The sequence below is a fragment of the Zea mays genome, chromosome 1 (genome assembly GCF_902167145.1).
Source record: "Zea mays cultivar B73 chromosome 1, Zm-B73-REFERENCE-NAM-5.0, whole genome shotgun sequence".
NCBI classification, from domain to species: domain Eukaryota; kingdom Viridiplantae; phylum Streptophyta; class Magnoliopsida; order Poales; family Poaceae; genus Zea; species Zea mays.
In genome coordinates this window covers 25502746-25524389 of record NC_050096.1, presented here as the reverse complement: position 1 = coordinate 25524389, position 21644 = coordinate 25502746, and the positions used below count along the sequence as shown (strand labels likewise).

General features: G+C 44.4%; 3 protein-coding genes across 14 annotated transcripts; 1 reads left to right on the top strand and 2 right to left on the bottom strand.

Moving 5' to 3' along the window:
• Window positions 1–518: 518 nt before the first annotated feature.
• LOC100279495 (uncharacterized) lies at window positions 519–5074 on the bottom strand. Of its 2 annotated transcripts, NM_001152496.1 has the most exon segments (10): window positions 545–1024; window positions 1253–1352; window positions 1443–1568; window positions 1672–1861; window positions 2690–2923; window positions 3073–3221; window positions 3650–3830; window positions 3989–4025; window positions 4119–4351; window positions 4623–4946. In NM_001152496.1, coding segments are annotated over 9 exon segments (1626 nt in total). In that variant the 5' UTR covers window positions 4338–4351; window positions 4623–4946; the 3' UTR covers window positions 545–634.
• Window positions 5075–15173: 10099 nt separating this feature from the next.
• Window positions 15174–17911, bottom strand: LOC100382024 (Pentatricopeptide repeat-containing protein). Its single transcript, NM_001174789.1, has 2 exons — window positions 16316–17911; window positions 15174–15572 (listed from the first exon to the last, which is right to left on the bottom strand). The coding sequence occupies exons 1-2, from the start codon at window positions 17894–17896 to the stop codon at window positions 15408–15410; spliced, it is 1746 nt and encodes a 581-aa protein (NP_001168260.1). The 5' UTR covers window positions 17897–17911; the 3' UTR covers window positions 15174–15407.
• Window positions 17912–19061: 1150 nt separating this feature from the next.
• Window positions 19062–21555, top strand: LOC100277367 (remorin6.3). 11 transcript variants are annotated; one of them, NM_001407257.1, is made up of 7 exons: window positions 19062–19449; window positions 19531–19579; window positions 19700–19788; window positions 19886–20137; window positions 20248–20578; window positions 20663–20711; window positions 20944–21298. In NM_001407257.1, the coding sequence occupies exons 4-7, from the start codon at window positions 19891–19893 to the stop codon at window positions 21133–21135; spliced, it is 819 nt and encodes a 272-aa protein (NP_001394186.1). In that variant the 5' UTR covers window positions 19062–19449; window positions 19531–19579; window positions 19700–19788; window positions 19886–19890; the 3' UTR covers window positions 21136–21298. The 11 variants fall into 11 exon arrangements, with proteins under 11 accessions (NP_001394186.1, XP_008671239.1, XP_008671220.1 ...); XM_008673017.3 differs by having other exon boundaries at window positions 19067–19449; window positions 20663–20744; window positions 20944–21555; XM_008673022.4 differs by having other exon boundaries at window positions 19208–19449; window positions 19531–19569; window positions 20663–20744; window positions 20944–21555.
• Window positions 21556–21644: the final 89 nt, after the last annotated feature.

The following is a 21644-nucleotide window of genomic DNA, read 5'->3' as shown; positions in this document are numbered from 1 at the left end:
GGAACGAAGGAACTTCACTATTGCTTGCCGGCAGGCCTGTAAACTGCTGGAATCAGATATTCTCGTCTGTTTTAGACAAAAGCATTTGGCGTCTTGACTAAATTTAATCATTCTAAAGTATTGCAGTCACCACGAGTGTTTGGATGGCTTCCAGACAGCCGTTTTGCTTCGCGACCAAACCTGCGGCAAGCCAAACTCGTTTTTGCTGCAATCTCTTCAGTCCCACCAAAGGTCTCGTCTGGCGCTCAAAACAAGCGCCGCATTTGTGTTGCAGTGCAGCCGGTGTCTGCTGCCGTGAACATCGCTGGAATCAAAACAAGCGCCGCACTTGTTTTTCTTCTTCATGGAATTACTGTAGGAGTGTAGGTGTTTTGGCTGTGGAAAATGTGAGAGAATCTGAGGTCCTGAGCGGGCTAATCGAAACGGAAGCATAGCACTGGAACGGACTCTACGGGCTTGACCTACGCCAGCTTTTATCGCCTGTGGTTAAGGCTCAGTGTCACAGTGTGGTCTCCTGCTCACACAACAACGCTTTGCCGTTTTTGTGCCGCGTTGTATGATTTCTTTCACGAAATAGGTCTATGGAACATTTCAAGGCACACACAAAAAAAAACTGATTTCAAGAGCTCATGTGTCAAGAACAAGCCTTGGCCTCAAACTTGGGTAGGACTACGAAGGCGATGGATGTTGGTGCTAGCTGCACCGGCAAATCAACGGCGACGAGCACCGGATCCATAGCTGGAATGCTGCCAGCGTCTCCAAGTTCCAACGGGGCCCCGTTGAGCAGCATCGTTTTGCTCTGGAGATCGCCGTCCTTGGCGGTCAGATGGTACTCCTCCCGCCTCCTGGTGTTGCTTGCTGGTTTCCTCCCCAGCCATGAGACTGCTTTCCTGAGCCTGTGCGTGAAAGAACTGCGCTTCTCAAGGTCAGGTCTTTTGCCCAAGCTGACGTTGATGTCGTTCTGGAGAGTGACGTTGTATCCAGTAGTGTTGCTCAGGTTGATCAACAGAATCGTGATGCCTTGCTGCATTTTGAAGCAATCATGTTCAGAATGGGTAGTTTAGCAAACACAATTCGATCTCTCTCTTGTTCTCAGACAACAAAGTGGGGTTCATTTGTAGAAACATGGTTCACTAGTCCGCAAAATTATCATATGAATCAAATTCGGTAACATAAGACTAGGTCTTCAAAATTGCCCTAGTAATTCTGTTGAAAAACAAACGGCTGATTTACAGAAAGGTGCAGCCCGTACCTGTTGTTTCCTACAATGAGCATAAGCGCGTATTTGACGCGGTGCGTTTATATCAACTGAAAGAACTCCATTGCCCATAAGCCGATGCCATAGTAGAGCGCTGATAAAGTGGTCAAAATGTATATATCAAATCTTTGTCTATAATCACACATAAAAATCATTTTATATAATTCCATAACTCTAGCCTTGCCTGTAGTAATCAGGATTTGGCAGAAAAGTTTGCGTGTCGAGCAGTCCATAGTTGCCACCGATGAGAGTCTGTCTGCAGAACACTTTTGTGTTGTACTTAGATGCCATCCCAAGCTGATCTAGATACCTGTATTCATAAAAAAAGACTCCATCACAAACTCAGACATCATACTCAACACCAACACCAGAGTATACACATGTCACACGTGGAATTAAAAAAGCGAACTAACCAGATACTGTTGATGAATGTATTTGACACCAGTTGACCACCATTGTTGAATACACCGCCACTTTCACTGACCCAAGCAGAAGCCCATGTTCCATGCCTTTGGATGGTAAGTTGCATGTCTCTGTAAGTATCTTCAGCACGATCCAAGTACTTTGGGTCTAAGATCTTCCTTATAAGATGAACATCATTCCCTGACAGTGAAGGGTCATTGTTGATGCATATTGTGTATTGATTACATATATTGGCATTGCTAATGATAAATTGAACATGCCTGGTTAACATAGCAGCATATATTTCTGTCTGGATAGAAGTGATCAATACTACATCTCCTAAGAAAGGCCTTGCTATTTAAGGAAGGCCTTGCTATCTGATATGCAGCCTTTCTTTCACTCTTGGTATCAAATCAAATTATGGTGTACTTACTTATTTTGCAGGATCACAATTTTGTTTACATTACAAAAATATTTTTATAATCATAAACTTTTAATAGGTAGAGCCTACAAATGTTCAGCCATTTATTCAGAATAAACTTAGGGCCCGTTTGTTTCCCTTCATTTTGATGAATTGAAATTTAACTAATACAATAGACTATTTTTTTAGAATGTGACATTCCACAACTTTCCAAAGTGTATATATAAGCCTATCTCAAATTCATAGGGACGAGAGATGGAAATGAATTCTATAGATTTACATGTTACTTTTCTAATGTACAATTTAGAGCACACTCTTCTACTTGTTTCTCTATAACATAAATGTAATGTATAATTATCTATCTGATATAATTTAGGATAACATACAAATAGATTACATAAATAAATATATTAACTCAATTAGTTTTGTCTAAATTATAATTATTAGAATAGAATTCAATTCCAACGAAACAAACGGGCCTTTAGAGTAGTTCTACCTATGTAAGCATCTGTATCATCATGGAATTTTAGTAGGCACATGCAATGGTTTTGGAACAGTGAGACATGATTACTCAGATAGGATTACATTCAAAACAATAAATCACATACCTCCACCAAGATTATATACATGGTGAGATAAGGCATTAACAACACCATGACCTGAAGTCTCAAGTAGCTGAGAATACCACTGTTGATCAAAGAACCCTCCCGGGGCTAACAGGAGTGGCTGGGACAGTGGTGCCTTATACAATTGCCGAAGGATGGATTTAAATTCAATTACATCTTTTCCATAAAGTTTAGCATCAACTTTTGCTCCGATTCCATGCCCACTCAGCTCATTGCCTAACAAAACAAGAGCCTGTGTAAAAATGTAGTTCTCAAACAAACTGTTTCTGTCACCCCATATTTCATGCATCATAAACTTGGAGAACTTCTATCTTGGAATATAAGAAATGAGACAGAATGTTTCAGTAGCAAAAAGATAGTTTTACCAAATTCCCAAGAGCCAACTGGGTATCCCTTTGAGATTGTGTATTTTACAAAATCATATGCATTAGTGGAATTCCATTTGCCTGCCCAGATGGAACGTCGAACATTATACCTCCCGTAGAGTGCATTCACACCAAATGTGACAATTGCTCTGCAGATAGATGTTTGCTCACCCATTAGCTAGTTGCACTTAGCGTGCAGAAACCTCATATCAGATAAACAAACAACAGGCAATTGAAACATTTTCCGATCCATATACAAAAAGAATGAAAATTCAATCTATATGCAGATGTCTGTGTACAAACATGCAATGCACATGTTACATTGACAGGTAGAATTTTATCATATCTTACATATGTGCTACCAATTTAGCATTCCTCAAGATGTGTAGAAATGGATAGCTTTTAGTTATTTTATCAATAACCAACTGAACCAATAAAATCACAGACACTGTCAAAATCTAAAACACATAAATGGGAATGTCATATCACAGTTTTGGAACATCTGCAGAAGTTACGCTGGCTAATTTATATTCTCACAGTAGTGGTAACAAAAAAACTTAAAAACTAGAAGTCTCACCCTGTTCTCTCGAATAGGTCATTCAGTTTGTCCCACCTATCCATACCAAGGCAACCAACTGAGAAACCAAACAAGGCATTGGATACATTTGTAAATGGGGAGCATGGACTTTCTGTTCCCACATCATAAACAACTCGGTCTTGCAAGGAGCCTCCCAGCCTAATCCTCAAATGGTCAAATGCTGCAGTTATAATTACCATTTTGTTGTAAGAAAGAAGACTGTCTGAGGCATGGAGCAAATCAACCAACAATCTACCAGCCTACTAGGTCCTTATCTAAAGCCACGAGGGATGACAAATATGTAACCGGCAGCCACTGAATGTAACTCAAAGGGCCTACCTTGAATGGCCTGAGCCAGAAACGGGTGATCCAGATCCTGAATGGACGGCATGGAAAATTAGTCCAAACAGCATTGTGTAACACTAACACACCAATAACAAGAGAAGGAAAACAAACATAAAGCATATACCAGATTAAGAATTGACGCCTGGCCCCATGGGCACTGATTGTAGTTGCACTTCTCCGGCGGCCACCAATCAATTGTAGCACAGACGTAGTTGTCATCCGTTTCCGCAATCCTAGTGGAGCCCTTAACTATGACCGTCGCCTCATCCGGCTGCTGAGCCGAAGCCAAACGGGGAGCACGCAGGCAGATGAGCGCAAGCAGCAGCAGCCGCCTCAGCTCCATGTTTCGTTTGCTACCTACGAGGCAAACCAGAACTCAAATGTATGTCATGATCTTCTCCTGCAGCACACCATTAACGACTTGTAGCTTGTATAGGTGCGTAAATCGAGAGGAATTCAATTTACTACAGCTTTACGTTCGTTCGGGATCTCCGAATTTCAACAAGCGAACACCGAATGTATACTTGGGAAGGCAATCCAAACCAGAGCAGCGGCAGCACGGGAGCAATTATGCGTATGGGAAGAAAAGACGCCATTGTTGAACCGGAGAAGGAAGCGGAGAGCTCACCTCTCCCGAGCAAGGCCTGGCATCGGCCGTCCGGAGACGGAAGCGCAGATTTCAGCGCTCCCCTGGCACGCCGATCCCGTCGACGCAGGACGCTCGTCCTCGCTCCCGGTCCCTGCCGAGCCGCGTACTGGAGAGTAGACCACGGGAGCAGCTCAGCCTGGCTCCGCGGATCCGGACTCCGGAGGCGTACTGGGACTCTGGGAGGAGCTCAGCCTGGCCACCGATCCCCGGGGCCTCCAAGTCCGACCCAGACGTCGCTGCCTTTTGGGATGCCGTCGGTGCCGCTGCCGCTGCTACGCGGCAGTAGAACACCGAAAGCGGCTCGTTGCTTTGCCTCGCGGAATCGCGGATGCGGAACCGAGCAACGTGGCCACGTGAGACCAGCAGAGACTGTATACCTACCGGCTCGACATGTCTGCTTGGATAAACAATTCTCTGTAGCCGTCTTTAAAAAAAACTTAGAGTGGGTTTGGTTTGAGGAATAAAGTGATCCATCTTTTTCTTATTCCTCACTTTTTTATTTGGTTTGTGGAATAGAATGGGTTGATTCATCACCACCCCATTACTCATAAGCTAATAATTAATATATACATGAGGAGTGAGTTGATTCCACCAAAATTGATGGAATAAACTTATGATGCATCACCTTATTAAGCATAAAGTGACTCCACAAACCAAACACACCATTAGTTATCCGAGCGAGCGGTTGGGTTGTTCGATTCAGCTTCAGGTGGACCGTCCGTTGGTTCATTTCCTCTTGATGCCTACGATTTTGTCGGCAAGAAACTACGCTGAAAGCCTGAAACGGGGCCGGGTGGCACCGTGGCAGCACGAGCAAACTCTTTTTTTTCCCTTTTCCCCTTCCACCACGTACGAGGAGCAGTAGCCGTGAAGTTTGCGAACTCTGCGGAAAACAGAGATAGATATATGTGGCCTGGTTGTACTTGTGGGAATAGGTGGGATTAGGTGAACACGGGAGCAGGCGGACAGTGACACTGTGCCCACTGCCGATTGCCCTGTTGGTGCTTGTTTGACTAGCGATTGCTTAAAAGTTAAAACAAACATACAGGGGATTTGATGGTGGTTCTCTTCTGTGTGATTGATATGACATAATATCAGCCCGCACACTTGGACTCATTTTAAGTGTTTTCAGCCGAATGACTGCATCGACGGAGACGTGAGTCCGCCACGTTTCTACATACGCGGGCTGGCGCAAGCCAGGCAGAGGCAGAGGGGAGGCTGGCAACCAATCACGTGTCTTGTGTCTCGGCTCAACAATTTGTTTATCAGGATGGACCATCGCCTCCTTCCAATCCAACCGACTATGAGCCTTGTTTCGACTTATAGTTATCATAATCGACTTTTAGCAGCCAAATATTTTGCTTTCAGATCGCTTCTGTGGTAATCGTTTCTTTTAAAAAATCATCTTAAATCAATATGAATATGAATGCAGAATTCGTCGAATCACCGTGACGGGAGAAATATGTCGCTTCCTAAACCTTAAACCGTGCAGACCCCCTTTATCTTTCTCCGCAGGCAAGTCCTGCGGTATCCAGATTCTCGTGATAACTGGATTATCCAATAATCTAGATTCTTAGAAAAGCTCTTCGGAAAATTATTATGTAAGTTTCTGAAATATTATGTAAGCAAAGTAATGTAAGTATTTTTTATGAATTGTGTAAATTTTATTTTCTTGTACTATGTATTGTGTACTTTTAAAAGTAGTGTAGTTTTTAATTCTCTTTTTTAGCTGCTTATTTGTGTGTTCGATGATTTTTTTCTGATTTTTTCCAATGAAACACCATGTTTCATTTGCAATAAAAATATGTAAAAGAAAAACTGATGTGATAGTGAGATAACTATAGGCTGACAATAACGATTGTGCGCTAGAGTGATATGGTGGATAAGGACTAACGACAGTCAATAACGCAGTCGATGGTGTGATCGATAATTAACACGTCAGTCGGTATATATAGATGAGCTGGGCTAGAACCAGCTTAGGTGACTAGGAATTAGACGATGTCCCTATCGACAAAATCCCTGAGCGAAAGGCCGTGGATAGAATCTCTTGTCGATATCGCCTCTCGGTCGGATGATATCACCCAACGTGAGGTGACAAACACAATTTATTCCCATTTTTAACTTCTTGTTTTTTGCCTTTGTCTTTCTAATGAATTAAGTGTATTTTTCGACAAGCAAAACATTTCACCATAAGATGATGAAGAAACTCATCATCATTGTTGCTATTTGTAGGAAACGGGTGACGCCTAAGAGGGGGGTGAATTAGGACTTCTAAAACTTTTACTAAACTAGGCCACAATTGAATCCCTAGAGCAAAACCTATGCAAATAATCAAAACTAGAATGTGCAAACTAGGTTTTGTCTAGGTGTTGCTATCTCTACCGCAAAGGATAAGTTTCAATCTACACTAAATAAGTATGACTACAAGATTGAAACTTAAATGCTTAATATAAATGCGGAATGTAAAGAGCTAAGTAGAGAAGCAAACTCTCGTGGATGACGCCGGTATTTTTACCGAGGTATCCGGAACCACGCAAGGTCCCGACTAATCCTCGTTGGTGCCCCTACGCAAAGGGAAGCCCACGCGAGGGCCAAGCACCACGGTCGAGTAACTCCGTAGAGAGCCACGGGCCTTCTCCACGCGCAAGTGGTGCTCCGCTTCCGGCTCCTCTAGGACGCTCCCCGCCGTCTCCACTATCGAGCTTCCGGCCGAAACGCCGCGGGCCTCGTTCCCTCCGGTACACGGTGGCGGCCGTGACACAAACGCGGTTGTCACGGTCTCGCAAGACTCTCGCCCCACTCGGTACAATTACAACGACTCACGCAAGAGCCGAGGGGTTGTGAGGTTTATCTAAACTCACTCAACAATCTAGGGTTCACCTAGAGCAAGCGCTAAAGCGGTCTAACTAACCTAAGCACTTCGCAAAGCACCTACGCTAATCACCGAGTGATTCTATTAAGCACTTGGGTGTTTGAGCTCTTGGAAATATGCACTATGTGTCTTGGTATGTTGCTTGGGCTCTCACCCTTGAGAATGGTCGGTTGGGGTGGTATTTATAGCCTCCACACCCCAAACTAGCCGTTGGACAGAAAGCAGCAGCTTTCTGTCGTCGGGTGCACCGGACAGTCCGGTGCACCACCGGACACTGCACAGTAGATGTCCGGTGCATGCCACGTCAGCCGACCGTTGGCGCCTGTAGCAGTCGACCGTTGGATCCGACCGTTGCCGTCTGCCCGTTGGCACACCGGACAGTCCGGTGCACACCGGACAGTCCGGTGCTACAGCCAGAGAGCGCCTGTCTGTGGCCTCTCTGCGCAGACTGTCCGGTGCCTCACCGGACAGTCCGGTGCGCCACCAGGCGCTGGCTGACAGCCCTTATCTTGGATTTCTTCGCTGATTTCTTCGGGCTTCTTTGTTCTTGAGTATTGGACTCCTATGCATCTTTTTATGTCTTCTTTTGAGGTGTTGCATCCTCATTGCCTTGGTCCAATTCTCTTCGCATCCTGTGAACTACAAACACAAACACTAGAAAACTTATTAGTTCACGAATTGTGTTGTTCATCAAACACCAAAACTCAATTAGCCAAAAGGCCTGGGGTCCATTTTCCTTACAATCTCCCCCTTTTTGGTGATTGATGACAACACAACCAAAGCAAGCAAATAATACAGGTATTTGAATGAAAATATGCAATTTACTTGCTAAGATGCATGATTGTCCCCACAATATGAAATTATGGACTTAAGCCTCCCCCTAACTCCATAATTCACTTACTTCCTATTTATGGACCAAATAACCAAAACCACTTGAAAAACCATTTGCAGATATAAAATTTTAAATTTGTGGTGTTTGGTGTTTGATATAGTTTTCATTGCTTTGGTCCCTAAACTTCTCCCCCTTTGGCATCAAACACCGAAAAGGAAGACATTAAAAGCATGTAGGAAGTAAATAAAAGCTTGCCCTCAACAAGAATTGTATCAAAATATATCACTAGAAGGATATTAAATTAAGCCATGTGAATGATACCACTAGTAGGAGTCCTTAAAAGAATACTCCCCCTAAATGAGTATTCTCCTTTAGAAAGAGTTTTTCTCCCCCTTTAGAGATGAAGAAATACTCCCCCTGACAGAGATCCTCTACTTACGAAAAAACATGTGAAAATTAGAGGTGCAAGACATGATTTGAAAAGACTAACTTCCCTTATGCATAGGTAACAGAATATGAGTTAACTACTTATGCATTTTTAGCAACATGGAAGCATGTGATATGAAATATAGTCTAATCAAATATTGGAGAAGACATGTAAATGATACTGAATGTAGTCTCAAAAGATACCAATTGAAGATCAATGGCGAGCTTGAGAGACATGAGAGTTCTTGGAGATTTTGCAGTGGAAGATTGTTGTCTTTCTCCGGGGACTTCATTTTCCTTACAATGAGACTATCACATGAAATAGACTTGAAAAGGTGTTAGTCTCAAAGTGTTAGATTATAGAGTAACCTCCCCCTAAAGGTGTGCATACAAGTTTTGAATACTTGTAGGAGACATGCACTTTGATTTGATATCAAGAGGGGCAAATTATCTATAATCCAAACTTTGGCACATATAAGTTAAATGATACACTTTGTAGAAATCAAAATTTTCAATTGATGCATCATTTACTATGGAGTGATATAAAAGCTATGTGCCGTGCTTAAATCATCATTTTAAGCCATGTAGGTTTGCTTAGGTGTATGAATTAAAAGCAAGCAATCCTACCATATGATTTACCTAGTATGCATGATTTTGAACAAAAGTACATAACAAATGTAATACTAGGCAAGAAAGGTAAACTAGATAAAAGATAAATAGATATGCATATCTAAAAAACAAGAAATACAATAAAACTAGTTACCTTAGTCATGGGTGGGAAATTTGGGTCCAAAATTTTCACTAACCCACTTGGCAATAAACTTGATCCAATATGATGTATCCCATGATATACATCCCAATTTAGCCAAGTCTCCAACTTTCCCGAAGACCTTTGGTCCACTCACTTCCCTTTCGGGATCCAAACCTTCTTGGTGCTTTTCATGGTTGAAATTATCTCCTTTGGCACCCAGATGCGTTTGGCCCCTTTTCCTTTGTTGGCTTGCTTGTTGGCCTTGATTGCTATCACCTTTCCATTCTTTTTCTTTTTGATTAAGTGTGGTGTAGCAGTCTTTTTATCCACCTTTTTGATGTAGGTGTTGGAGATTTTGCTTGATGGCTTTTGCTTGAGCTTTTGTCTCTGTTTATCCCCGGTCATCGCCTTGCATTGGAAAGACTTGTGGCCTTCCATGTGGCATAGCCTACAAATCACAGTTTCTCCCTCCATAGGCTTGTTCACTCCCGCAGTGGTGTTATCCTGTGGAGGTCGGATTTGTTTGGCTTTGCCTTTCTTGTCATACAAAGCCTTGCCAAGGCGAGCCACTTCTTGCTTTAATTGTTCATTTTCCTTTGCAACCTCATCCGAACATGTTTGTACAACAATATTCTCAACAAAGACTTGGTTGCAAGGGTTAGAATCATCAATTAAATCAAAGTAGGAAGTAGAAGCATCTTTCTTAATTATTTCAGGTATTTCAACTAAAGATGCTGCTGGGGTGCTACCAATGTTTTCTAGCTTAGTAGTTAGCTCATTGTTGTGTATGCTAAGAATTTCCATTTTCTCTAGCAAATTTTCAATAGCTTCTTGGGAGCTAGCTAACTTAGCCTTAAGTTTTTCATTCTTTTTAATAAGGCTATCATTGGTAGCAGTGGATGGAGCACTAGATTCTAATAGCTCAATTTTAGTTGATAGCTCACTATTTAAGTTTGCAAAAGTTTCAAATTTTTCTAGCAAACCTTTGTAATCACTTTGAGAGCTAACCCACTTATTTTTCAAAGTTTTAAGTTGAGCTTTTTGCTTAGTGCAAACATCCTGGAAAAATTCTACGGCTTCCGCAAGCTCATCTAGAGAGGGCTTTCCCTCACCTTCATCATCACTACTACTTTCATCACTAGAGGATGGAATGCTTTTGTTACCTCTTGCCATAAGGCATTTGTGTGATGATCGTGATGATCGTGACGAGGACCGGTGGCTGCGCGTCCTTGGAGGTTCATCTTCACTTGAAGAATCATCCCAAGTTCTAACACTTGTTAGCGCCTTGCCTTTGCTCCTCTCCTTTTTGGGCTTGGCCATATTTGGACAGTTGTCCCTAAAGTGGCCCTTCTCCCCACATCCGAAGCATCCTCTCTTCCTTTGCTTTTTCCTGTCAATGTTAAAGAGAAAATCCTCGACCTGCAGGGGCACACCCATTAGATTAATCTTGCGGATCATCCTCATTACCTTTCCGACGCGTCGGATTGTTTCTTCGTCCTCGGAGGATGATGTGCATGGTTGATTATCTTCATCATCATCACTTTCTTCTTCTTCCTCTTCTTCACTTGAGGAACTTGGAGTGGGAGCCTTCTTTTTGCCCTTCCTTTCATCACATGCAAAAGCATATGGCCTTGAGGAAGTTGGCTCCTCTCCCCGACTCATTTTTCGCGACATCTCAAAGGCCGCAATTTTCCCAATCACAATGGTCGGGGTCATGTTGCTCAAATCCTCCATGTTGTGAAGGATGGTGATGATGCTCCCATATCTTTGTTGTGGTAGCAGGGAGATAATCTTCCTCACAATGTCCGCATCACCTAGCTTATTAATTCCAATAGAATTGAGTTCATTGATAATTAGATTCAAACGAGAATACATGTCTCTAACAAGCTCATCATCTTTCATAGCAAAAGTATTATACTCATTTAAGACTAGGCAATGTTTTTGCTCACGGACATTTGATGTGTCGTCATGGAGCTCATGCAATTTTAGCCAAATCTCATTAGCAGTTTTCAAGGTAAATACTTGGTTAAAAATATCCATGCTAAGAGATTCATACAAGCAATTTTTGGCTCTAGCATTTAAATGAATTTCTTTTTCCTCACTCGTGGTGGGTTTCTCGGGATTCTTGAAAGGTCTCATCCCGTCATGAGTGACTCTCCAAACACCTAGATCAACGGCCTCTAGGTAACAAGCCATTCTAGCACTATAATATGGGAAGTTAGTGTCGTCAAAGTGTGGTGGCCTATGGGTATCCATCCCTTCCTCTAAAAGGCGTCGGCTCCTTTTTAGCGGTGAAGCTAACACGTTTCAAATGAGCCAAACCGGCTCTAATACCACTTGTAGGAAACCGGTGATGCCTAAGAGGGGGGGGTGAATTAGGACTTCTAAAACTTTTACTAAACTAGGCCACAATTGAATCCCTAAACCTATGCAAATAATCAAAACTAGAATGTGCAAACTAGGTTTTATCTAGGTGTTGTTATCTCTACCGCAAAGGATAAGTTTCAATCTACACTAAATAAGTATGACTACAAGATTGAAACTTAAATGCTTAATATAAATGCGGAATGTAAAGAGCTAAGTAGAGAAGCAAACTCTCGTGGATGACGCCGGTATTTTTACCGAGGTATCCGGAACCACGTAAGGTCCCGACTAATCCTCGTTGGTGCCCCTACGCAAAGGGAAGCCCACGCGAGGGCCAAGCACCACGGTCGAGTAACTCCGTAGAGAGCCACGGGCCTTCTCCACGCGCAAGTGGTGCTCCGCTTCCGGCTCCTCTAGGACGCTCCCCGCCGTCTCCACTATCGAGCTTCCGGCCGAAACGCCGCGGGCCTCGTTCCCTCCGGTACACGGTGGCGGCCGTGACACAAACGCGGTTGTCACGGTCTCGCAAGACTCTCGCCCCACTCGGTACAATTACAACGACTCACGCAAGAGCCAAGGGGTTGTGAGGTTTATCTAAACTCACTCAACAATCTAGGGTTCACCTAGAGCAAGCGCTAAAGCGGTCTAACTAACCTAAGCACTTCGCAAAGCACCTACGCTAATCACCGAGTGATTCTATTAAGCACTTGGGTGTTTGAGCTCTTGGAAATATGCACTATGTGTCTTGGTATGTTGCTTGGGCTCTCACCCTTGAGAATGGCCGGTTGGGGTGGTATTTATAGCCTCCACACCCCAAACTAGCCGTTGGACAGAAAGCAGCAGCTTTCTGTCGTCGGGTGCACCGGACAGTCCGGTGCACCACCGGACACTGCACAGTAGATGTCCGGTGCATGCCACGTCAGCCGACCGTTGGCGCCTGTAGCAGTCGACCGTTGGATCCGACCGTTGCCGTCTGCCCGTTGGCACACCGGACAGTCCGGTGCACACCGGACAGTCCGGTGCTACAGCCAGAGAGCGCCTGTCTGCGGCCTCTCTGCGCAGACTGTCCGGTGCCTCACCGGACAGTCCGGTGCACACCGGACACCAATGTCCGGTGCGCCACCAGGCGCTGGCTGACAGCCCTTATCTTGGATTTCTTCACTGATTTCTTCGGGCTTCTTTGTTCTTGAGTATTGGACTCCTATGCATCTTTTTATGTCTTCTTTTGAGGTGTTGCATCCTCATTGCCTTGGTCCAATTCTCTTCGCATCCTGTGAACTACAAACACAAACACTAGAAAACTTATTAGTTCACAGATTGTGTTGTTCATCAAACACCAAAACTCAATTAGCCAAAAGGCCCGGGGTCCATTTTCCTTACACTATTGTTGAGCATCATTGTTTTGTACCTTGTGTTCACCTTTAGCCATGAGGCATAGGTGCCTAAAGGATGATGATGGTGACGATAGTGGTGAAGATAATCCTAATGCAAGTGTAGCTACCTTCTCATCTTCATCGTCGCTATTAAGATGAGTGGTTCGTTAAGTCAATGTTGGTGAACCAATCTCTTACAGTGTAATTTTCACTGTTTTTTATGAAATTGTCTTCTCTTATTATCTCTTCTTGAAGACCTTTTTGTTTTTTCTTGTCATCCTCACTTGCATCATTATTCTTGTCTTTGAATTTGTTCTTCTTTGGCTTTGTGCATTGATGTACAAGATGACCTAGCTCACCACAATTGTACCAATTTATCTCTGAGATGGTTTTTATCTTGCTACTGGTAAATAATTTCTTCTTTATTGAATCAAACTCTGTGCCTTCACATCTTTGCAAAGGCCTCTAAAGAGTATGTTTTTGGCCTTAGCATTCTATTTTTCATAATGTGTTTAATCCCTTATGAGGTTTGTGCGATCCTTAGATTTTGGAAGTGTGGCGGCTCTAAAATTTCCACCTCAAGTTAAGCTTCCTATGAATTTCCAATATTAAGAATCACTGCCCTAGGAGGTCCATCGTTGCGAGACATCGTAACTTAAAACGGTTAGGCTAAACTAATGAACACAAGGTCCATGATGTCTAATAGAGGAGGTTGAATTGGACTTCTTTTTTTTTGTGATGGTTAAATCCTAATTGCAAACCTAACTAATACTCCTCTAACCCTTCTGAAAAAAGTTACTACCGAAGCCAGAGCCCTGCTCTAAGGCCCTGTTTGGGAGAGCTTCACTTCAAGAATTTCAATTTCGTTCGAACCTCTTTAACCCAAACGGGTTCAGCTCCACGAGCTTTAGTTTTAAAAAAAATCGAAACTAGAGGCCTGTTTCATGAAATTCGTGAAGCTCCTTAGAAGGTGCTTCAAAAACACTGTTTTTATATCTCCTCATGAAGTTATACGAAAATTACCCACCATGCCACTGGTTACGCAACATGCAACTTCCGTTCTCTCTGGCGATAACCCACTAATCATCAAGGGTAATCAAGGAAACCCACACAAATCAATGGTACTATAGAAGTTGAAGTCCATATGCAAACCAAACGCTCCTGGAACTCACCTTAACAATTTCCTAGAGCTGTTTTACGGTGAAACTGGAAACCAAAGCTGAAGTTTTTGAAGCAAAGCTCTCCCAAACAGGCCCTAAACATTAGGTCCAATTTCATAGGTGGCTGAGTTTCGAAGGAAAGACGGCTTCGTCGACCGTGTTTTCGCTGTCTTTTTTTTTCATAATAGTGCCATGCTTCTTTCAAGGAAACTTGAAGCGAAGCTCATGCAACGTACAACCACCTAACGTACAACCACCTGAAGACAGGCGTACGAGCCCGAGCAAAATCCGCGAAAGACATCGGGGAGCAGACGCGCACATTTGGCCTAGGCGTCCACGAGCGCGCACCAGCACCAGCCGCTACAGAGGGCGTGTTTGTGACTCTGTCCCTGGCCAGCTCGGTCCGTTCAACTGGTCCAGGCCGGCCCGTTCAACTGGTCCAGGCTGAGGCTAGCACTTTGTTTGCACACTTGTACCATATGAGTCTGGCTCAGACGAGCTGATGTTTGTCACCCAATATACAGCCGGACTAGAAGACCAAAACTACCTAAACGCGGAATCCTTGCGCCACGAGCAGCCAGTCTCCCAAGAAACGGACCTTGAGCTCGTTTCTGTGGAGCCAGGCTGAGAGGCTAAATTTGCACGCCCACAGCCTGGCTCCCGAGCAAGCCAGGCGACGCAAACACGGGAGCTGCAGCCCGAGAGCGCAGCCAGGCTGCTGCGCCATGGCGGCAAACACGCCCAGAATGAATGACATCCACGTTGGAACGCAAAGGAACCTTGGCAAGTGTCAGATTCTGTAAACACCGGCATTGCTAGCTTCCGCTTGGTCCATGCTTTGATCCTGTTGTACACAGTACCCAGCCCGACAACTCTGCTCCACCACACCTTTGATCCTGTACATACATGCGCGTACGCCCATTTCATTCGGGGGCTGCGTGCAGCTACGAGGAGATCGTCAGTCTTGGCCTTTCACGAGGCTGGTCCTAGTCCGTAGCAATGTGCTGCAGCATGAACGCTCTCGTCTTGCCGTCCGGTACCAGCCCCATGCTCCGCATCTTGGCGTACACCTTGTTGGCTAGCCCGGTCTTGCCTCGCAAACACAGCCCGTGGATGACCGCGTTGTAGATCGAAGAGTCTGGAGCCACCTCCTGCAGGCGTTTCAAAAAAATATTTATTAGATCACTAGGGCCTCCATGAATGAATCGTGAAAGCTGGATTTGAAAGAACCAACCAGGTTTGACGGAACTATCCTGTAAACTAGTATAAGCATAGTATGAAGTTCTGTCCAGGTCATAATGCATCATGTTGATACTTTGTAACGTTCTTAATGCTCGGTAGTTTAACACCCATAATGCTCAGTACTTCATACTCATACAATGTTGTTCCAGATTTCTTAAAGCTTAGTAGTTTAGGCAGCCACTGTCCTTGATGTTCAAATAATGGGTAGGGTGAGTAATGAGCAATTCCTTGAAAATCATCTCTTTTCCTCTCCACATATAGGTAAACGGGGCAATACAATCAGTGCTTTCGAGGCTAAAGAATGCAAACAGCAAATAATTGTGGTACAAAACTAACCATGTGGGTGGAACTGAATATAACTAGTGTAAAGAAAAGAAAAACTAATGGGAGCAACATGTAACTGGTTCTTCAAATTCAATTGCATTAATGCACAAGAAGGCATTCATATGACCAAGAAAAACTGGGAAAAAAGAACACGTCTAACAAGGATTTGCATCTGTGTATCCAGCCACAGTGTATTCATAGAAGATTGCTAAATAATTAAGCAAAGATAAGTGTAGCATTGAAGAACCAAAGTCAGATTTAAGAAAATGGGAATTCAAGTCTTTTTACCGTTTGAACAGAAATAAAATAACTCAAATGGAAGCAGTACCTCCAATATATCCTCTACTTCAGTCCAAAGAGATCCCCAGATGCAAGCTCGTATAACAGACAAATGTGTGAATGTGTCTGGCGAACACCTCTGATTAATCATGCGCTGGTACACTTTAAGAGCAACTTTTGGCTTGCTAGCAACCTCACAAGCACCTATCACATGATTGTAAGATACCACTGATAATTTCAGTCCTCTTTTTTCCATCAACCACAGCAGCTGCAAACCATGTTCCCATTGACCAAGCTTTTCGCAGGACATCAAAGCAGTGTTGTAGAGATGATCATTTAAGAGTGTCGGATGCTTGCCTTTGATTCCATGGAAAAGCTTTAGGCAATCCCAGCATCGCCCGGACCTGTATAATGCCAACAACAGTGCGCTCCATGTATATTGATCAGGCTTAAGGCCTGATTTTTCCAGCAGATGGTACATCCTAAAGGCGAGTTCATCTTGACCAGCCTTCCCCAGTGAGTTGATGATTGAGTTGAACAAAATTAAACTGGGTTTCATGCCAGCCCTCAGCATTCTACTAAATGTTGACATTGCAAACTCCCATTTCCCTTCTTTAGTGCAGGATGCAATGATAGCCTTCATTATATCCTCGCTCGGATCAAGTCCCTTCTGGAGCATTTCCTGATATGCAGCAATTGCTAACTCAGACTGCCCACATTGCACGAATATGCTGACTAACAAATCGTATGTCAGTAAAGTTCCATTCAAAGAATGTTGCTCTAGCCTTCTCCATAGTCTCTCCACAAGCATCCATTCTTTCGCTCTTCCACAAACAGATATCATCGTATTATAAACAATTACGTCAATGATTTTCTTTGAACCCTCCTCCTCCTCAATCTTATCGAACATTTCCAGTGCAGAAACATAACCCTGATTGCTCGCAACAGCCTTGAGTATCATGGTATACGTGTGCCCTGTCGCCATTCCTTTCGCCTTCATGAACTCAAACATCCTCATTGCATCCGCCAGTGGACTTCTACGCACATAGCAAGCCAACAGGGAGTTGCAGGCATGTGCGCTCGGTTGCAGCCCAGATGCGCGCATTGAATCAAACAGCTCAGTGGCACTTCTGACCTTGTTGTTTTGGCTGAGCTTTATCAACCTTCTTGACAGCGTCTCCTCGTCCCTCTCCTCCAGGAAGTGCAGCCTCGACACCCCATGCTCAGATTTGCTGTCCGGCTCCGACGCCATCGCCGGTGGAGCAGTTCTTGCGCCCACCTCCTTCTGAAAAACGGTCGGCCTCGTCGGACGCCGACGCGGACCGCGCCTCTTGCCACCATCATACCCATCGGCGAGCGGTTCACCGTCGATGCCCCCAAACCCAACGCTGACGTCCTCCGTCCCGTCGACCACCGAATCAAGCAAGCATGGAGCCGCTCTACAAACGCAAGCTCCGACCGTAACCATGGCGGCGCTTAGAGCTTGTGTCTGGCGGGCGTCACCTCTGATCCGGCCTCTCCTTCGCGGAAGGAATCTTGTGCCCTCACCACCGCCCCGTTTGCCGCGCGGGGGCAGTTCTTGGCCGAAGGAGCCGCAGCTCGTGCTGCAGCCGCTCCAAACCGTAGCCATGGCCGACGCGAATAGTAACGAAATCCAAATATTTCATCAACACGCGGGGCTCTCTTCGCTGATCTTGGAAAGACTGAGAGGAACAAATCCAAAAAAAGGGGGGCAAATCGACAGAACTGGTGAAAATTGCGCTTCCAGATGGATTGGAGAGGCGTGGCGGGGAGTAACCGCGAAAAGAGAGGAGGCAAGCAGAGGGGAGGGGTAGAGTGGATGAGGGGATTAGGGACGGGTGTACTAAATGGGCTTCTTTTTTCTTAATGGGCTTCAATAGTTGGTTTGGCACAGCGGAAATCCTAGTCCGTTCAGACTCCAAATCGGCCCAGTAGTGTCAAGCCAGTTTTGATGGATATAATAGTTCCTTTTTTTTGAAAAATAGGATTAGTGGCATTTTGATGTAGTCTAACTGTCTAAGGCTCTGTTTGATTTTTGTGGTCACTAAATTTTGGACCACTTTAACTCTTAACACTTCAAATATGATATCTAAATTGTTATCTTATCTAAGTGTTATTACACAACTTTACAACTGAAAGTTTAGACCATATGATCCAACTGAAGTGAAGTCTAACTTTATCCAAAGACAGATCGGTGATACAACAATGCCACTCCTTGTGGCTTGGCAATATGAAATAAATACTCCGTGCTAAATGAAGACTGATTCCGAGTGACGACGATCTGTGAACATCGATATGTCAAAGAGAACAAAATCTTGCTAGTTACTCCTGCGAGAACTAAATCTTGGAGTAAATGACCCAGTATCTCTTGCTAGTGCAGAGCAAAGACAAAAAAAACGCATCCTCTTTCCCGGGCACTAAGATGGCATAAAGTGGCCTCTTTAATTTCAAAGGGTCACAGCACAGGACAGATTCTGCACTTAGTTGTTGTGACTGGTAAAGCACAGTGAACGAAGAACATCTGAAGTTGCAAGGAGCGAGTTTGTGCCTTGCAGCGTTGCACTGACATCTGTAAGTGATGAGCAAAGTTTATCCGTTTTCGAATATTCATTGTCAAATAGTTTATTTTTAAACTAAACGACGACAAATAAAAAATAACTAGTACAAGGACCTCGAATAGCTACCAAACGTAGCCCCGGGAAGACGCCGATTCGTGCCGACGAAAGTTATCCTCTGAATTTCACAAAGGGATTCCCTTTCAAAAAAAAAAATTCACAAAGGGATTAGGCGCACTCCACCCATCATCTAGCTGTCTTGAGAGAGCTGAGCCAGGAGCGGAGGGAAGAATACCACGCGCTGGGTCCGAACCGGAGCTGGACTGGATTCTTCAAGGCTTCCATTCCATTCCATGGGGTAAAGCGATCCCATTCCCACTCCTATCGTCTGCCTCCAAGACAACAGTTTTAATCTGCTTGCTTGCGCTCTGCTGCCTCTGGTTCACGTTCACCGCCTCTATTCCATGGGGTAAAGCGAGCAGTTTTAAATACGAGAGGCCCTCGCTTGTCACTGAAGCCGCGGCTTCTTGTGCCTTGCAACCTGCCGTTGGGGCTTCTTCTCTACAAATACGTTGCGCGCCATGGATGGCGACTCGAAGAAGCTGAGGTAGAAGCGGTGCACGCAGCAGGGCCTAGAGCCTCCGTCTGCTGAAGGGTTTGATCCTGATTTCATCTATGTGTCTGGCAGGCTTCGGGTTGTCTTCTTTTTTTCTCCGTAAAAGCTGAGGTGAAAAAAGGTTATTTGTGCCACCAGAATTTTAGTTTTGGAGATTTAGAATCGGAAGGACGTTGCATTCTTGCGATCATCGGGTACGAGCAGATTCAGATTTGACAGTTTTTTTTTTTGTGTGTGGCAGGGTTCGGTTTTCTGGAGTAGGAAAGGGAGGTAGAGGTGGACGCCAGGGTTCAGCGATACCACCTCAAGAAAGCAGGCCTATTGGAATAGGTAACTGATCAAATATACAATGATTAGTAGCTAGGCTTTCACAAACATGAAACGCAGCGGAAAAAACAGACTAACAGAATGGCAATGTGACGTCCAGCGGAAATGAACAGCAGCGGGGAGTACGATGCTGCGTTCGCAGCCACAATTGCAGCAGCAGCATTTGCAATCGCTGCCCGTGAGGATAAGCTCGCGGCTCAAAAGAACTCCGTCCCCATCGAGGAGGTGACCCCTTCCCTATCGCCAGTCAATAGAGCTGAAGGCACCAAAAAGCCTGCAGGAGGCAACAAAATCGCGAGATGGTTTAGCGGCAAGGAGCCTATAGAACACGACGACGACGACGAGGGGCCAGGTAGTGTAAACATGTTCTACCTTAACTCCCATTCTTTTTGCCACGTATACTGTAGCAAAACCTGCAGATCTCTTGTAACAATGCTGAAACGAAATGAAATATCCTTTCAGTTAATGTATCGGTAAGGAGGCCACTGAAACCAGCACCTGGAAAGCCTGAGGACGTGCCTGCAGATCATCACAAGGTGGCACCCAGGATGCTTGAGACTTCTCTGGGTGTGAGGAAGGGTTCGGGATCTTCCAGCAGGTCGGCAGAGAGGAAATGGAGCAAGGAGTTTGAGCAAGAACAGGCTGTTCAGAAAGCGCCCTCGGCCGTGAGGCCAGCCACGTCATACCGCTCTGGACGGAATGGAGAAGGCGCGGCAGGAGTAGCTGCTACTGGCGGCACGGGATCTAAGGCTGATGAATGGGAGAAGGCAAAGCTTGGAAGAGTTAGAGAGGAGTGAGTACGATCTATTTTTTTTATTATTCTGAAGGTCACTCGATTGAAGCTATGCTGATATGGAGTTATGGACTTCAAATTTAGGTATGAGAAGATGATGGAGACCATAGCCGAATGGGAAACTGAGAAGAAGGTGAAGGCGAGACGCCAAAAAGAGCAGAAAGAGGTTTTAGTTTCGTTAATTCATTCGTAGTTTAAAGAACACTGCTACTGCACTATTAATTCAGTATTTCCTTCGTCGAAAGCATCCGTAGTACAAGCCCCAAACCCTAAAAAATGGTATCGCTAGGAATTCGTCATGACAACTTATTTGATTAAATCACATTGTTTGAGGATACTCAGAGCCGAGCTTCTTAACTTTGCAGACCGAGCTGGACAGAAAGAGAGAAAAGGCACTAGAAGAATACAACCTGGAGATGACAAGGATCAGCAAAATCTCTGGAGGAGCAAGGGCGATGGCGGAGGAGCGAAAATACAACGATAGGAAAAAGATCAGAGAGAAGGCGCGCAAGATGCGATCCACAGGAAAGCCTCCCCGCACGTGTGCTTGCTTTTGAGAACAGCTGCATACGCTGAAATTTGGAACCAAAACCAAATGAAGGACGTCATTTTGGACGGTTGTAAAAGGCACGCAATAGTGACGTTCTGTATTGTAATATGTATTTGGCTTTGACAAGTTATGAGTGCACATTCCACTGAAGGCAACATCAACATATTTTTGAAGGGTGTGGAGTTAAGGAATAAAAAAAAAGATCCACCATGCATCAACATTCAAGATGAAGCATGGAGTAGGAACTGCCCCAAGAACAACGAGAACGAAAACATATATTCATCATAAAGGTCAAGATTTAGGATTCCCATTCAAGGTATAAGGTGTGAGACTAGTATCATCCAATTCAAGTGCTGAGGTTCTTCTTGAGCTTTGGCCACCAGACTTCTCAGATTCATTCCTATTTTTGTTGATTGTTGTCTCCTCATCCTGTGTACCAGATTCATCTGATTCCACTTAATTCAAAATCATACTCTTCATAAATTTGGTTATCCGATAGTTCTTCTGGTGACTGAT

Bases quoted from the DNA above. Each gene is read 5' to 3' on its own strand.
- LOC100279495 (XM_035966156.1), bottom strand. From the start codon at position 4,337: ATGGAGCTGAGGCGGCTGCTGCTGCTTGCGCTCATCTGCCTGCGTGCT. The intron at 2,924-3,988 runs GTAGGCCCTTTG...TTGTTTTGTTAG, and splicing joins TCTGGCTCAGGCCATTCAAG to GCAATGAGCTGAGTGGGCAT. The intron at 1,353-1,442 runs GCAAGGCTAGAG...CCACTTTATCAG, and splicing joins CCAAATCCTGATTACTACAG to CGCTCTACTATGGCATCGGC.
- LOC100382024 (NM_001174789.1), bottom strand. From the start codon at position 17,896: ATGGCTACGGTTTGGAGCGGCTGCAGCACGAGCTGCGGCTCCTTCGGC. The intron at 15,573-16,315 runs GTACTGCTTCCA...AAACGCCTGCAG, and splicing joins AAGTAGAGGATATATTGGAG to GAGGTGGCTCCAGACTCTTC.
- LOC100277367 (XM_008672984.4), top strand. From the start codon at position 19,424: ATGGATGGCGACTCGAAGAAGCTGAG. The intron at 19,450-19,699 runs GTAGAAGCGGTG...TGTGTGTGGCAG, and splicing joins GGCGACTCGAAGAAGCTGAG to GGTTCGGTTTTCTGGAGTAG. The intron at 20,579-20,662 runs GTGAGTACGATC...CTTCAAATTTAG, and splicing joins CTTGGAAGAGTTAGAGAGGA to GTATGAGAAGATGATGGAGA.